This window comes from Podarcis melisellensis (assembly GCF_964234715.1).
Source record: "Podarcis melisellensis genome assembly, chromosome: 1".
Classification (NCBI taxonomy): Eukaryota; Metazoa; Chordata; class Lepidosauria; order Squamata; family Lacertidae; genus Podarcis; species Podarcis melisellensis.
The window spans coordinates 33,509,839-33,527,227 of NC_138528.1; the positions used below are offsets into that span (position 1 = coordinate 33,509,839).

Sequence of the window (17,389 nt, forward strand, 5' to 3'; positions counted from 1 at the left end):
TCCCTCAGGGGAATCTGCTATGGCTTATTACCAATAAGTTTACACCTAGGGACAAGCCCTGCGGATGCACCATAAACACTTCCCATTCTGACCCAATAGTATTGCCAACCATTCTACCAAAAAATATCTAATCAGTCAGTTTTTGCAAGTTTCTCGCTCTTGCACCAGCTGTAACCCTGTACAGAAGGTCCCTCATGAGTGCCACTTCTAAGACATATAAAAACCACTTCCCCTATAAACTCTGCTAGTAGCTCAGGTTATCTGAGTGCGCCTATTCCCAAGTTTCTCAAACTGTACAACCTTGAGTATGAGAACCTGGCCATTTTTCTTTTGGTTGGTTGGTTGTGGCTCCCTCATTATGGCCTGCTAAGGCTTGCTTAATTCAGAGGATTTCCATGAGCCAATTGGCTTTTCTATGCTCTGCTTTGCACCTTTCATATTTTTTAAATCAGTACTAATTTTTAAATCAGTACTGACTTTAATTATGTTGGAAATGCTGCATGTCCATGCTGTTTTTTATGTAGGATTATATTACATGCAAGAGTGTCGTCTGTAAAACGGCCTTTTGCAAACTTATAACATGAACGCATCAATAATATAATTACTTTGCCAGCTTTCTAAACTGCCTCTCATGAAAGGCCAAGAGGAGGTCACATGGGGACCACAAAAGGGGAGGAAGAAGGCAATTGGGTAGGAACCTGGGTATGCTATGAGCAGAAAAAATGAACTAAAATGGAGTTTGTTGTATGCAAGGTGAGGTGACAGCTCCGTGTGGGGAAAGATAGCCGTCAGGAGGTTAAGTGATGTATTGCTCCAAAATGACAACCCAAAAATGAAAGGAAGACTCCCAGATACTTCAGCTGCCTGGACAGCGTTTTCATTCAGTTTCATTTCATTCAGAGAGCCAGTGTTGTGTAGTGGTTAAGAGCGGTAGTCTCGTAATCTGGGGAACCGGGTTCACGTCTCCGCTCCTCCACATGCAGCTGCTGGGTGGCCTTGGGCCAGTCACACTTCTCTGAAGTCTCTCAGCCCCACTCATCTCACAGAGTGTTTGTTGTGGGGGAGGAAGGGAAAGGAGAATGTTAGCCGCTTTGAGACTCCTTAAAGGGAGTGAAAGGCGGGATATCAAATCCAAACTCTTCTTCTTCTTCTTCTTCTTCTTCTTCTTCTTCTTCTTCTTCATTCAAGTGCTTAAGAACAAGCAAGACATGAGGGCACTGCTGTTTCCCAGCAACCATTCAGAAAGATGTGGCCTTGGATCCTGGAAGTGGTGTATTATAGCCATCATGACCAGCAGCTGTTAAGCATGTGATGCAATGTGAAGTGGAATCCAACAGATTTAGGCCTTAAAAAGTTTCCCTATGAATACAGCATCAAAGAGTGATTTTTTTACAGGCTCAATCTCTTGGTAGAAATATTTTGGCACATCCTTCAGAAGCAGGAAATTAAATTTTTCTGTGAACTTTTTCTCTCTCCAAACACCACTCAACCAAATTAGACTGAAATTAATTAAGTGAAATGAAATTAGAGCTTGAGCCGAACAATGAGATGAGAAGGGGGGTGGAAATAGAATTGAGTTAATGAATCATTAAACTGTCACTGCAGCTCTTTGGCTAACTAACAAATGGCTGAAAGGTGATAATTAGCTACCATTACAGTCAAATTCATCTAGTTATTTCCTTCTTGTGATAAGTAATAGGGCTGACTGAGTAGCTTCGAAGAGTCAGTCGACCACAGGTGTGCACTGGTGCATTGATGACTTCCACTAAGAGTAACAAGTAAACAACAAATATCCGGAAAGGACAGCGATTAAGGCATGATTCCAGCTGTCTACCTGGAAACTCTGCTTGCTGGTCTCAGTCGGACTCTGTTGAGCTCAGAGGAAGTGAGAGAGCGTACAGCAGTGGTATCTCTGATGTCTTTACCGATGCTTCTCTAACGCACATGGTGGCACAAAAGAAGGATTTCACAGGCGTCAATCATCCATTCATTTATATTTGGTTTCACAAGCTGGTTTCAGAAAGAAAAATACCTGAGTTGGATCACTGTGTGACTGATTAGGGAGGGGAATGCCAGCCATGTGTCTTCAGTGACTCACTGTGGCTTCACGAGAAAGGGCCTCGTGTGCATCCACCTGATCACAAAGGCAGATCACCTCACTGAGTACGAAAAATTAGTAACCAACCATTCCATAACGGCGTCCATAAAACTACTTATCCTCTCAAGCCCAGGAAGAGCCAGCAGCCTTCTCTGACATAATGGAAACAGTAATTTATACGTTTCTTGAGATATGGGAATCGAAGTTGCATTTCAGGGAGCTAGTATTCTAGGGTTGTTTTTTTACATCAATGTTTCTTTGAAACAAGGGTTTTAAGTCATTTTCCACAGCAAGCATGCACATCAGTTCCCAGTAGCAGGAAGATTTAGAAATTATGTTACACAGGAACTGAAAAATTCAGTCCACGCTAATTCCTGAACAGCTCAGTGAAGTTTCCCCTGTTGTCCAGCTTTCTTTACGTCTTTTAATAAGCTGACAATCAGGATGTTATTTCAGTTAAAAGGCCCTGTGCTGTAGCAAATACTGCTTTTCCTATTAAAATAAGTTAAAATTAGGAGCAACGTCACTGACACAACCTCTTGAGACTGCAGGCATCTCTGTCACTACATCATAACATATAATTTGGGCAAGGATAAGTGCAAATATGCCTTAAAAATAATAATAAAACATTAACGGAACAGATGCCTTTCTCTATCTACATCTGATTTCAGGCAGCTGCTGCAAGAGCTATTATTAGTGAGAAATGGAATCTCCCCAAACATCCAAGACTTGCCTCAAAACAAACATTCTATTATCAAGGCTAAGACTAAAGCTGTTCCCACAACAAATCCCTTCCAGAAAAGCCCCAGCTTTGTGTTAAAAACTCCGGCCATTTCTAACCATGGTAAATTCCCAAAATATGTAGCACAAGCCAAATAATTACCCAAAATAATGATTCACTTTTAGCAATCATCAAATTATAGAGTTGGCAGGGACCCCGAGGATCAACCCACCAACATAACATACCCATAGGTTCTCTCTCCTTAGTGGCCTGCTAATTATAGATGCATGTGCATAAGAACAGTCCTACTGACCCAGACAAAAGGCTGATCTAGTCCAGCATTTCACTCCCAACAGTGGCCAGTCATATCCTCCTGGAAAGGAGGACACAGGCCTTCCCTACAGTTTGCCACTCAGCAATGGGAATTCAGTGACATACTGCTCCTGATAATGGAGGTTTTATTTCTCTGTTGGACAGACCTATCCCCCATAAAATTTATCCCACCTGTGCATATGTAGCTGCCGCCATATCTTGTGGCAGCCAATTTCATTAATACTGACTATTTTCATGAAGAACTCTCTTTCTACTACTGGGGTGGCTCAGTCGGTAGAGTATGAGACTCATAATCTCAGGGTTGTGGGTTTGAGCCCCACCTTGGGCAAAAAAATGCTGCACTGAATGGGGTTGGACTAGATGACCTGCGTGGTCCCTTCCAATTTGACAATTCTATGATTCTACTACTGCCATTGAAGCTCAAGTTTCTTGAGCCACACATTAAAATTATATCTATAAATACACATACATAGGTAAAAGGTAAAGGACCCATGGATGGTTGAGTCCAGTCAAAGGTGATTATGGGGTGAAATCAGGCCAAGGGAGCCGGCATTTGTCCACAGACAGCTTTCCGGGTCATGTGGACAGCATGACTAAACTGCTTCTAGTGCAATGGAAGACCGTGACAAGTGCCAGAGCGCACGGAAATGCCATTTATCTTCCTGCCACAGTGGTACCTATTTATCTACTTGCACAAATGTGCTTTCGAAATGCTAGATAGGCAGAAGCCGGGGCAGAGCAATGGGAGCTCGTCCCATGACACGGATTCAAACCTCAGTGGTTTAGACCACAGTGCCACCCACGTCCATACATATATAGTGGTACCTCAGGTTAAGTACTTAATTCGTTCTGGAGGTCCATTCTTAACCTGAAACTGTTCTTAACCTGAAGCACCACTTTAGCTAATGGGGCCTCCCTCTGCTACTGCTGCCATGCGATTTCTGTTCTCATCCTGAAGCAAAGTTCTTAACCCGAGGTACTATTTCTGGGTTAGCGAAGTCTGTAACCTGAAGCGTATGTAACCTGAAGTGTATGTAACCCGAGGTACCACTGTACATATACATATACATATACATATATACATATACATATACACTTCCTTCCTTTCAGGCAGATTGATTGATTGATTTAAATTTTCAATCTTGCCTAGCTTTCCAAAGAAACTCAAGGTGGCTAACAATTAAAATAGCAAGACAACACAAAGCAAAAACAATCCCTGACTCAAAACCAATCACAATGTCAAAGTATTACCATAAATCTAAATACAAATTTAACAATTCCAAACTCTTTTCAAAATAAAACACAAAGTGAACAAATGCGTGCAGCTCAGGGCCTTTTTAAAAAGCTCCATCTTTTTAAGTGCTTGCAGCACTATAAGGATAGGTCCTGACACATTGTGCCTGGCAAGACTTTACATAGGGTGGCTAAAGGTAAAAAGGCAAAGGACCCCTGGATGGTTAATTCTAGTCGAATTCGACTTTGGGGTGCAGCACTCACCTCACCCCTAATCCAAGTTAATACCAGCCTTGCCCAACAAGTTCAAGGGATCTGGAGTAGGCCCTCCTACTCCAATAGCATATAAAGAGAATAGCATATAAGGAGAATAGCATATAAAGCATAGAAAGAGCATAGAAAGAGAATAGCATATAAAGAGAAACATACAGAAGACTTTAAAGTATGCTTTTTAACATCTATATGAAGCCGCTGGGAGAGATCATCAGGGGGTTTGGACTGGGTGTCCATCAATATGCAGATGATACCCAGCTCTACCTCTCTTTCAAATCAGAACCAGTGAAGGCGGTGAAGGTCCTGTGTGAGTGCCTGGAGGCGGTTGGAGGATGGATGGCGGCTAATGGAATGAGGCTGAATCCTGACAAGACAGAAGTACTGTTTTTGGGGGACAGGGGGCGGGCTGGTGTGGAGGACTCCCTGGTCCTGAATAGGGTAACTGTGCCCCTGAAGGACCAGGTGCGTAGCCTGGGAGTCATTTTGGACTCACAGCTGTCCATGGAGGCACAGGTCAATTCTGTATCCAGGGCAGCTGTCTACCAACTCCACCTGGTACGCAGGCTGAGACCCTACCTGCCCGCAGACTGTCTCGCCAGAGTAGTGCAGGCTCTAGTTATCTCCCGCTTGGACTACTGCAATGCGCTCTACGTGGGGCTACCTTTGAAGGTGACTCGGAAACTACAGCTAATCCAGAATGCGGCAGCTAGACTGGTGACTGGGGGCGGCCGCCGAGACCACATAACACCGGTCTTGAAAGACCTACATTGGCTCCCAGTACGTTTCCGAGCACAATTCAAAGTGTTGGTGTTGACCTTTAAAGCCCTAAACGGCCTCGGCCCAGTATACCTGAAGGAGCGTCTCCACCCCCATCGTTCTGCCCGGACGCTGAGGTCCAGTGCCGAGGGCCTTCTGGCGGTTCCCTCATTGCGAGAAGCAAAGCTACAGGGAACCAGGCAGAGGGCCTTTTCGGTAGTGGCGCCCGCCCTGTGGAACGCCCTCCCAGCAGATGTCAAAACGATAAACAACTACTTGACATTCAGAAAACATCTTAAGGCAGCCCTGTTCAGGGAAGTTTTTAATGTATGATATTTTAGTGTTTCCTGGTTTCTATGGAAGCCGCCCAGAGTGGCTGGGGGGGCCCAGCCAGATGGGCGGGGTATAAATAATAAATTATTATTATTATTATTATAAAGTAGCAAAGTTAAATGTTAAGGGCTTAAAGAGTTAACACCAACAGAAAGGCTTGACAGAAAAAATAGCCCCGTAACCAGCATCAACACTAGTCAATCTACTCTTGGCCACTGCAGCAAAATAACTTTCCGTATCAAACACCTCCAACCCCCTAAAACCCCATCATTTCCTGTTCCTGAACATGTGAGGAACAGGTCAGGAAATGAAGAGGCTCTTGGGATTTTGAGACAGACATGTTTAACACAAAAACACGTGTGTTTTTCTGTGACTGATAGCTAAAAAACTGTTAAGTGGTACATACAGAGGAGCTGCACACTTGCATATACTCTCATTTGTACAGTAAAACACACGATTAATGGAAATAATGATGACTGCATTTGGAAACAATGCTGGCCATGAAACACAGTTAGCAAAATTAGGTTTTACATTCCTTAATGGTGGTGACCACGCACTTTGAGCACTTTGCTCCTCTCTTCCTGGAGCAGGGAAAAACCAATCAAACGGCTAATTCTGTGTTACAGCCAAACCAGTACTTGTGGTTTGTTTCTCCCCAACAAATCATGATCGGGAGGCCTGGGCTGAATTCAAAAGTTAAATCCAACTATGGATTCCCCCACGTCTGGTCCCAAACACACCTCCTCATTATTTCTGATAAAAGCCCCACTAGGGAAGCCACTATTATTAGCCAACATGGCACAAAGTGAACTTAAACAGAGATTTTAAAAAGAAAAAGAATTTGCCTAAGGCTGTCAAGATTATTTCATGGACGAGGCACGATTTGAACTGGGAGTTTGCTCAGCCCATAGTTGGTCCTAACATAGGAAGCGGCCTCATTGAACTACGTTGCTACAACTAGTTTAAAGAGCAGCAAACTCCCTAAATCAGAAATACAGTCGTACCTCAGAAGTCAAACGGAATCCATTCCGGAAGTCCATTCAACTTCCAAAACACTGAGAATCCTGCAGCCAATCGGAAGCCCCAGAAGCCCCATTGGACATTCAGCTCCCAAAAGAACGTTAAAAAACCGGAACGCTCACTTCCGGTTTTTGATCGTTTGGGAGCCGGAACGTTGAACTCCCAAGGCATTCGGGAGCTGAGATACGACTGTAACAGCATATTTCACAGTAGGAGGATTCCTACTTTACAAATCAAAGCATTACTGTGCTGTTCCTTTTGTAGAAGAGTGAAGAATTTGTAAATGGCACAACTCCATGAATGTGATCCTGAAAGAAATGCCCTGATCCATTAGTAACTGACACTTTAAGGGTGGGAAAAGTATCTGAAGAAGTGTGCATGCACACGAAAGCTCATACCAAGAACTAACTTAGTTGGTCTTTAAAGTGCTACTGGAAGGAATTTTTTTGTTTTGACTATGGCAGACCAACACGGCTCCCTATCTGTAACTTTTAAGGGTGGGGCAGAAGAAAGGAAAATAATACTAGTTATGCATCTTCCACAATCTCTGATCTCCGTTAATATTTTTTGTCTCTAGCGTCATATCCAAGATGTAACACGAGCGCCATCCAGTGGCCCGTTTCCATTCCAAGGAGGCAAACTATACAAGTATTTGAATTATTAATTCTAGAGATGGTGCTTTTAACATGGCATAATTTATAAACTGTGGCATGATTTATTAAAAATGGAACAAACGAATTCATGGGCAGAAGCAGACTCATCACAGGCAGGATGGAAATGTCTGCTCACAGAGGACCTATAAATAGGTCCAGATTAATGATACAACATCTAGTGTTGCAATATGTATACATTTTTCAATAGTTTTGTTTACAGCTTAAGGATTTATGATGCTAAAAGTAGATACCACTCCAAAGGAAATGGCCTCAAATATGTATGTACTGTGGGTGCCAGCTTAAAATCTGGTGGCCACCAATGACTCACATGCTAATGATGTAGCTTATATATAAAATGTTCTTCATTCTGTTATTCTGAATTAGTCATAAATTAAGCACAGGGACGCAGGTGGCGCTGTGGGTTAAAGCCTCAGCGCCTAGGACTTGCCGATCGAAAGGTCGGCGGTTCGAATCCCTGCGGCGGGGTGCGCTCCCGCTGCTCGGTCCCAGCGCCTGCCAACCTAGCAGTTCGAAAGCACCTCCGGGTGCAAGTAGATAAATAGGGACCGCTTACTGGCGGGAAGGTAAACGGTGTTTCCGTGTGCGGCTCTGGCTCGCCAGAGCAGCGATGTCACACTGGCCACGTGACCCGGAAGTGTCTTCGGACAGCGCTGGCCCCTGGCCTCTTAAGTGAGATGGGCGCACAACCCCAGAGTCTGTCAAGACTGGCCCGTACGGGCAGGGGTACCTTTACCTTTACCTTTAAGCACAACCTTTGAGGACTATTTTTATATTATTTGTGCTTGCTATGGCTTGCTATTGCAGCAAATAATAATAATTATTATTATTATTATTATTATTATTATTATTATTATTATTTATTATTTATACCCCGCCCATCTGGCTGGGCCTCCCCAGCCACTCTGGGCGGCTTCCATAGAAACCAAAAATACACTAAAATATCACACGTTAAAAACTTCCCTGAACAGGGCTGTCTTAAGATGTCTTCTGAATGCACCACTCTGGCGAGACAGAGCATGCACCACTCTGGCGAGACAGTCCGGAGGCAGATAGGGTCTCAGCCTACGTACCAGATGGAGCTGGTAAACAGCTGCCCTGGACACAGATTTGACCTGTGCCTCCATAGACAGCTGTGAGTCCAAAATGACTCCCAGGCTGCGCACCTGGTCCTTCAGGGGCACAGTTACCCCATTCAGGACCAGGGAATCCTCCATACCTGCCCGCCTCCTGTCCCCCAAAAACAGTACTTCTGTCTTGTCAGGATTCAACCTCAATCTGTTAGCCACCATCCATCCTCCAACCGCCTCCAGACACTCACACAGGACCTTCACCGCCTTCACTGGTTCTGATTTAAGAGAGGTAAAGCTGGGTATCATCTGCATACTGATGAACACCCAGCCCAAACCTCCTGATGATCTCTCCCAGCGGCTGCAATTAGGTAGGAGGGGACCTATTAAGAGCTACATAAACAAAATACTGTATTTTTCGCTCTATAAGACACACTTTTCCCCACCTTAAAAGCAAGGGGAAAGGTGTGTGCATCTTATGGAGCAAATGCAGGCGGGAGGCTCTGCTCAGCGCTCCCTTTAAAGAGCCGCGTGCAGCGTGTGTGCAGCTCTTGGGAGCTTTTCCCTGAGGAGGGAGAAGGGCTGCCCTCAAGAGCTGCACACACACTCTGCATGCTCTTTAAAGGGAGTACGGCTCTTGGGGAAGCCTTAGCCGCGCACAGCCTCTCCCGGGCAGGGGATGAAGGCTCCCCGTGCTCTGCGGAGGCTTCGCGTGGCTAAGCCAGAAGCTAGAACAGCCTGCAGGATCGCAGCGCAGCGCTCCCTCTAGCTGTTCTAGCTTCTGCCTTAGCGGCGCGAAGCCTCCGCAGGGCAGCGGGGAGCCTTCATCCCGCTGGCCTGCGGAGGCTTCGCGCGGCTATCCCTGGCTTTTGCGGGAGGGGGGGGGGAAAGCCAGTAGGCTTGCTTTCGCTGAAGTCAGGAGGGCAAAAGGAATCAGTGCGCACTGATCCCGCTTGCTCTCCTGGCTTCAGGGATAGCCCCAACAAAGCCTCCTGAGCGAAGGTGGAGGAGCGCTCCCTCTTAGCTCAGGATGCTTTGCGTTGCTTCCTTATTTCTTGTTTTCCTCCCCTAAAAACTAGGTACGTCATATGGTCCGGTGAGTCTAATAGAGCAAAAAATACTGTACTTTTAAAAAACATGCTGTTCTGCCAGTGTGGCGGCAGCATTACAGCAGGGTTATAGGCAAATACATCATTTCTTATAAGCAAATCAGTATAAAAATATTGGTTTCCTTGCAACTCACCTGGGGGGTTGTTTTCCTAAATGTATCAGTCCCTTGTATCACATCCTTTATTATTCTTTCCTTGAGAGTGCTGTATTCTTCTGGACTCAGGTTAATACTTTCCAAGAACTGATTACAAGATGGGCACTGCCCACTGCAACATCAATCAAGCCACAGACAGTTATCAGCAGCTTATAAAATTATCTGCAAAGTAAACCTGATTTTCCTTCAAACAATGATTGAAGAAAAATGTTATATACCAAAAAAATTGCCAAAAATTTTTTAAATCAAAAGGTGCATTTATTCATGTCTTGATCCAAAACTTGAGGACCATGTTGGATCCTTGTTCAGATGTAATGCTAAGCTATGGTTTAGTACCAAGTTCTAGTGTTGTTAGACTACAGGTCATTATCCCTGCCCATGGACCATGCTATCTAGGGCTGATAGGAGTAGGAGTCCTACAACATCCGCAGGACCACAGGTTCCCCACTATGGCAGTAGACTGTGGTTAAGACCACAGGTGTCTAAGTTCAGAAATAATGCTAATTTGTGGCTGAATAATGCTAATTTGTGGCTGAAAATAGAAATGAAAACCCCAAATGTCATCCTCATAGGTGTGCTAGATGAGGAGAGGAGGAAGCACATGAGCCCAAGGCTTGTTCAGGTAAGCTAAACCATGGGTACACCAAACAAAAAGGCCACACACTGCCTTGCCCAACAGTTAGATGGAGTATATAAAAATGAAGATTTTACGATTATAGAGTTCATTTATTCATCACACCTCCTGTTAGCAGATATTGCTGTGGCACCAAGCCATACATGCAGTTTTTATTGAACTAAAGCTTCAAAAATCTAGACCAGGGTTTCCCAAACTTGGGTCTCCAGCAGTTTTTGGACTACAATTCCCATCATCCCTGACCACTTGTCCTGCTAGCTAGGGATGATGGGAGTTGTAGCCCAAAAACAGCTGGAGATCCAAGTTTGGGAAGCTCTGATCTAGACCTTTTTTTGGGTGGGGTGGGGTGGGGTGGAAGAATGACCAGAATAGCAAAAATAAGGGGATGGCAGAGGTATACAAAACTATAGAACACTATAAGGCAGGGTGGTGAACCTTTTTTTGGGCTGTTGGGGCTACATTACCCAGAGCGTAGCAAATAACACAGACATAGAGGCTTTTCGCTCCACAAACTCCTCAGCTGATTTATGCAGGAATTGTAGTGGTATTTTATTCCCCACTGCAGTCCTGGGCAGAGGAGTTTGAAACCAGTGCCGTGAGGGGAGGAAAGCAGTGTCTTCTCCACTGTTCAGGTGACTGAACTCAAGAATGATGGGGTATGATTTTACTTGTCACCACAGACTGAGGACCAGAAAACAATTGAAACCTCCATATACTATGTAATGCATGAAGAAGTCTGCCACTGAATGTAGTTTACAGCAGTTGGAATATGTTCTTCTGATTTTTCCTTTACAGCAATGTATCCTTCTCTAATACCTTTACTTTGTCTCCACTTCTACTCCTATTACACACTGTGCTATTTTCACTCACTTGAATTCAGCAGGAATCCTCAGGACATTTAATAATTAAACATATCATAAAATAATTGCAACAATTTAACCTTTTATTTTGGTGGTTACTGAACTTACACATTTCTGTGTGATTTCACCATTCAATTTAAAGCACAATCCTATACATGTCTTTTCAGAAGTAAGTCTCATTGACTTAAATGAGATTTACTCTCACATAAATGGGTACAGGATTGCATCATCACCATCATCATTTATTATACCCCAACCATCTGGCTGGGTTTCCCCAGCCACGCTGGGCAGCTCTCAACAGAATAATAACAATAAAGCGATAAAATATCTAACATTAAAAACTTCTCTAAACAGGGCTGCCGTCAGATCTCTTCTAAAAGTCAGATAGTTCTTTATTTCCTTGACATCTGATGTAAGGGCATTTCACAAGGCGGGTCCCACTACCGAGAAGGCCCTCTGCCTGGTTCCTTGTAACCTCACTTCTCGCAGTGAGGGAACCGCCAGAAGGTCCATGGAGCTGGACCTCATCAGTGTTCGGGCAGAACAATGGGGGTGGAGCAGCCACTAAATTCCCCTGTACAAATTTATATATGCCCAAATTGTCAGAAACAATTAAAAAACAACACCACTTTAAGCCAGGGCTGAAAACCTTTGATCAAAGTAGTGATAAGCAAAATTATTAAATAGCGCTTCAAGATTTAAAAAAATGTTTACCTATGTTTGATGGTAGTTAAGCTTCCTTTCCAGTTTTCTCCTGGAATACTACAAAAAAAATGCACAAAAATTAGAATATAATATTATAAATTTAATCACAGTCCAAAAGATGCACCTCTTGTGACTAGTTCCAAACTAAGGCAACAATTCTATGCGTACTTCCTTGTCAGTAAAGTATTTTGAACATTTGGGACTTTTTAAGAGCCATCTGCCTCAAGGGAAGGCAGAAGCAAGCAAGGCCAGGCCAGGGAGCCTCTTCCACCACCTCCCTGTCAGTTAGAGACAATTGTCACTCTACATTGTAGAGCATTTATTTATTTTACTATTTTAAAATTGTAAACTACGTTGGGTGCTTTGGCAGAAGGGTGGTGTGCAAATGCAATAAATAAGCAAGTAATAAATGCAATAAATAAGCAAGGAAGCACATGAGATTATATATATATATATATATATATATATATATATATATATATATATATATATGCAGGTTTTGGTGTCCTCGGGTGTCTTCCCGTGTAAAAGTTGGGGTGTCTAGGCGACGTTTCGACGAGGTCTCACTCGTCATCTTCAGGCTGGTGCTTTCGGCTTCTTGTTACTGGAACAGAGCAGGATCTCAGTGTTTGAGTTCCTATAAATACTGTTGAGGGGGTGTGGTGTATAGCCTCCAATGTTCTGGGCAGAGAGGAAGTTCCCAGGCTAGTGTGCCTTTTCTTCTTTTGTTCCTTAATTACTTGAGGGATATCTTGAGTGATTTCTTGAGTGATATCCTGAGTACCACTTAGGTGGGTCATTAGGTGTGGATTAGTTGCTAAAGTCTTTGTGTCTTGACCTCTTGAACTTTGTGAAGAGTTTTTCTGAGAAGATGGCTGTACTGCACTTAGTTGTGCTCTGGCTTGGCTTCGTGTATAGGGGCGAGCTGTGGTTTTGTGGCCTGTGTCAGCCAGATCTGTGTAGGGATTGCAGGGGGGTGCAGCATCCGGAGGTGCCACCATGGTTTGGCTACTGGATGGTGTCTGTAATTTATCTGTGGAGAGGGTCTGGGTTTGGGTCTGGTGTGGTTGATTGGTGATGGCGTTCTGTGTGCCTCTGGATCTGGTGTCAGTTTTTGTGGGGAGGGCTAATTTCCAGATGTCTGGCAAGCGGGATGTGTCGTCACGCTTGTTCATGTTGTGAGGGTGTTTCTCTATCTCGATGGCTTCCATGATTATTCTCTTGTGGTGATGTTCCATGTTAAAGAGCAATTTGGAATCTGCAAAATTAATTTCGTGTCCTGTTTCTTTCATGTGTTGGAAAAGAGAGGAAGTTTTTTCTTCTTTTTTGACGGCATTCTTGTGTTCTGCGATACGTGCATTTAAGAAGAAAAGGCACACTAGCCTGGGAACTTCCTCTCTGCCCAGAACATTGGAGGCTATACACCACACCCCCTCAACAGTATTTATAGGAACTCAAACACTGAGATCCTGCTCTGTTCCAGTAACAAGAAGCCGAAAGCACCAGCCTGAAGATGACGAGTGAGACCTCGTCGAAACGTCGCCTAGACACCCCAACTTTTACACGGGAAGACACCCGAGGACACCAAAACCTGCATTCCTGTACCCGTGAAAATCTACGAAAGCATATATATATATATATATATATATATATATATATATATATATATATGATCAAATGCATTAACTGCAATTTGATCTACGTTTATTCATGCATAAAACCCATCAATTCTGCAATTCTGAGCAAATATACCTAGGAGTATGCCAGACTTAACTAAAGGTAAAGGTTACATGTCCACAAAAGCTTGAAAATATCATTTAACATCTACCTATTCAGTACGTACGTATTCTGAAGGCAGGACTTTTGCAAAAGGTTGTAGATGTTATTTAACCTGTGCAAGGGTGTCAATAGGCTGCAACAAAAAATATTTTAAAATGATCTTAAGTGGCTGTGTCCAATGGCATTCTTTAATACACACGAGGGAGTGCAGGTAGAGATCCAAAGGAACCAGAAAGTGGATCCAAGGGATGTGAAATGTGGTAGGTTGTTGAAATACCTCCTTGTATTGTTGAGGAAAATAAGGAGGAAGTGATTAACACAGCGGGTCAGCTTATGTTGTACAGGCGTGCGCCCATACGCACACACAAAGGGAGTTAGAAAGTAGAACACCCTTTTCATTAGTGAGCGTTTTGCTCACCTCCACAGGGAACCTTGTCTTGCAAAAAAAATACGATTAGCCACATCTCTAAGTTTGCTGTAACTAATACCAGACACACAGACACAAAATTAGGAGACCTACCTACATGGCATGCATTTACAACCAACAATAAACAAAACCAAAGATTAACAGTTGCTTAGAGTGATCAGATTCTGAAGCTTGTATGATTTGAAATTGTCTTAAGGCAAGTCTAGCTGAATCAGATCAGCCAGTTACCTGCAGCAGGACAAACTTACCTTTCAAACCACTGCTTTATGCTCTGCATTAAAGCTTCCCCAGGATATACTTGATTATCTCTTAAGTAGGAGAGGATGTGCATGAGTTCAGTTTTCAAAATGTCATCCTTCACACTTCTGCCAGTGTCAAAGAAAATCTGTAAGGTATCCAGGTTTGGCACCAGGTCCTTAGCTAACATCTCATGAAACAGTTCGCATGCAAGATTTATTTCCCGGTTAAGAAGAGCCCCCCTGATGCAGTCTCCATAGTTTGATTTTGAAGGGGTCATGACTTTTTTTAACTCCTCCAGAAGCGACAAGGCCTCCCTCCAGCGTGGTGTATCACTCAGACCTCTGATGAGAAGACCATAACCCGATGTTTCTAAAGTCTTAAATCTGGCTTTCAGAATGTCATGGACATCGTAAATCTCCTCCGTGCTCCCCTGAGAGACACACAGGCACAAGTACTTCAGCAAAATACTGTATTGAATATCTCCCTCTCGTTTAGCCACTGCAGCCAACAAGGATTTGGCCACGTCGATGGGGCTGTTGCAAGCTATCATTTGCTCTAACATAAGCACTTCAAACTTCCTCAGTCCCTCAAACTGTCCCTTCAGCTCTTCCCATTCACCAGCACTCAAAGGTTTTTCTGGAGGATGAAGTGTTATCCGCCTCGAAAGGATGGAGCGCTCTGAATCTTCAATGGCTTCACGGGGCCCTGATCTCCTCTTCGATGCTCCAGCAGCAAACAGGTTGAAAGGGCGTGGAGAAGAATAGTCTTTCCCCACTCTGGTCTCCCTTATACCTTCACCTTTACCTTTAAAACTCAATGTGGTAGTTCCTGGACGAATTCTTTTGGGATCCACTGGTTTTGCACACTGATATGACGAGGTGAAAATGAAGCATCCCAAGACAGTGGGAATCTGCTGATGCTTTGGCATGGGATAAAATCTGTGACTTTTCTTCAGTGACTTCAGTAGCCTCAAGCTGCTTGTTTGGTGAAAAAATACCATGATGCAAAAAAATAATGACACCAATGGAGAGAGGATAAATTCCTGAAGTTATGTAGCTTGTGGAGTAGAGGTGTATTAAAACCCTTATCAAAACTGAGAAACCTGGGATGGGATAGGATAGAAGTAAGTAGTCAATTTAGGTGTTTCAGTAAACTGAATCAGCCTTCATGTAGTCTTCAGAAAGAGATGCTGTAAGCTCATTTCAAAGTGAGAGCATCCCTTTCCCCAAATGTAAAAAAGAAAAAGAATAATAGCTTGATATCAGCCCATCTTTGATGTTCTTTCAATTGCTATATCTACACACTGAAGTAATAAGCACAATGTGAGATTTTCATTCAAATCCTGTCAAGAAACATAAAAGCAAATAATAAGAACAAAAATATCAATACCCCCCCTCCAAAATGATACAATATACACAATTGCAACTTCTGGCCAAAATTGCTCCTATCTACTAGTGTTTCTTTTTCTCAATCCCTAAATAGAAAACTCATTTTCTTCTACTTTCTGCAGCTTCCAACCATCCTCTACAAAGGTCTTTAACTGGCATGGAAAATTAGAAGAATTGTGTAACTGGCATGAAGGAATTGCCTATCTTTACCTTAAAGGCAACCATCAGGGTTAACACAAAAGTTATGTTTCCAACACAATCCTACTTTCAAGTGTTTTGGCATTATTTTTCACCCTTAAGATACTGTGGCTAAGTTGCAGACACCACACCTCAGGCTCGTGTACCCCTGCTCTCCCCTCTCTTCACACATGACCATGATCATAAACACCCACTTCTGTTTTCAACCACACTTTGTTATTTTGTCTGAACAGGGTAATGTTTTACCATGGTTCATTCAAACAAATCAGGATCATAAACCATGGTTTGATTTGGGTATATGTGAACAAACCATAGTTTAAACTACTAAAATTTGCTCCAGTTTGAGCAAAACAACAAACTGCTATTCAAAACCAAACCAGAGGCTCCTGATCGCCTCATGGTTATGCTGCAGAAGGAAATGAGAGGGCTAGTTCGTTCACATAGCACTAAATCATCTTTATGTCTGAATGTAGTGTGTCTGCTGTCATGCTTGACCCCAAGCCACCAAGGTCCACAAGCTTAATTTCCTGCTATGGAGTTTTACTGTTACACAAAGCCATGATGAAAGAACACAGGTGACTACATTTCTGGATTCACCAGAAGGTGAAAAGCCTTGAGATGTACTACTACTTATACTGACCACTGTTGTAAGAAAAAAGCGGCCGATCCAATACTGTATCTATTTTCTCCTATAATTACAGAAATTTCATGAATAGCAGCAACTGCAATCTCCATCCTCTGTTCCTCACAAGAAAAAGCTGGATGCTTCTGTTTTGATTTGTCTCTAAAAAGATGGGGAACTAATGCACCTTGGGAGGGGGAAATCCGTGATATGAATACAGTATTAAATCACAGGGCTTAGCCCTACTTTTGCCTTCCCCTTCAATACTTGTGGCAAGACAGAACTGAAATAAAATGCTCAGTGTAAACAGCCAAACACATTATTACCGCAAGCCACGACAACTCCCAAGCTGCAGTACAGTGAAAGCTCTAGGCACCCGAGATAACTAAGCACATGGCATGCTGGGAATTGTAGTCTATGTGAGCCGCAAACCCTCTGCACCGCCTCCCGCAGCCGCTTCTTCAAGACACTACCGGCCCTTTCCATCCAACTGACCTAGTTACGTGATCAACGCGGCCTTCTTCATCGCACGGAAGGCATTAACTCAGCATGGCAGAACTATCTCTGGTCAAGAAAACGCCGTGAAGCGGCAAGCGCAGCAGTAGCTCCCTCAAGCTTTTTTCCCTCAGAGCCTTCAGCCAATTGGAGTGCTGCATTGAAGTCGGCTGACGAGCACGCGGGTCTCCAGGAATCAATTAACGACGAGCGCTTGCGGTAGCCATGTTACTTAAGGGAGCTCTTCTTTTACATACAGTATGCCTTGT

General features: G+C 43.5%; 1 protein-coding gene across 1 annotated transcript in view; it reads right to left on the reverse strand.

Moving 5' to 3' along the window:
- The window catches only part of PRORP (protein only RNase P catalytic subunit), a 58,529-nt gene extending 41,258 nt beyond the window's left edge, over nucleotides 1-17,271 (reverse strand). Inside the window, exons 1-4 of the mRNA XM_081911931.1 lie at nucleotides 17,121-17,271; nucleotides 14,426-15,759; nucleotides 11,981-12,028; nucleotides 9,752-9,884 (exon numbers count right to left, since the gene is read on the reverse strand). Of these exons, the coding sequence (XP_081768057.1) occupies nucleotides 9,752-9,884; nucleotides 11,981-12,028; nucleotides 14,426-15,417 (1,173 nt within the window). The 5' untranslated portion in view covers nucleotides 15,418-15,759; nucleotides 17,121-17,271. The remainder of the gene's footprint in view (nucleotides 1-9,751; nucleotides 9,885-11,980; nucleotides 12,029-14,425; nucleotides 15,760-17,120) is intronic.
- Nucleotides 17,272-17,389: the final 118 nt, after the last annotated feature.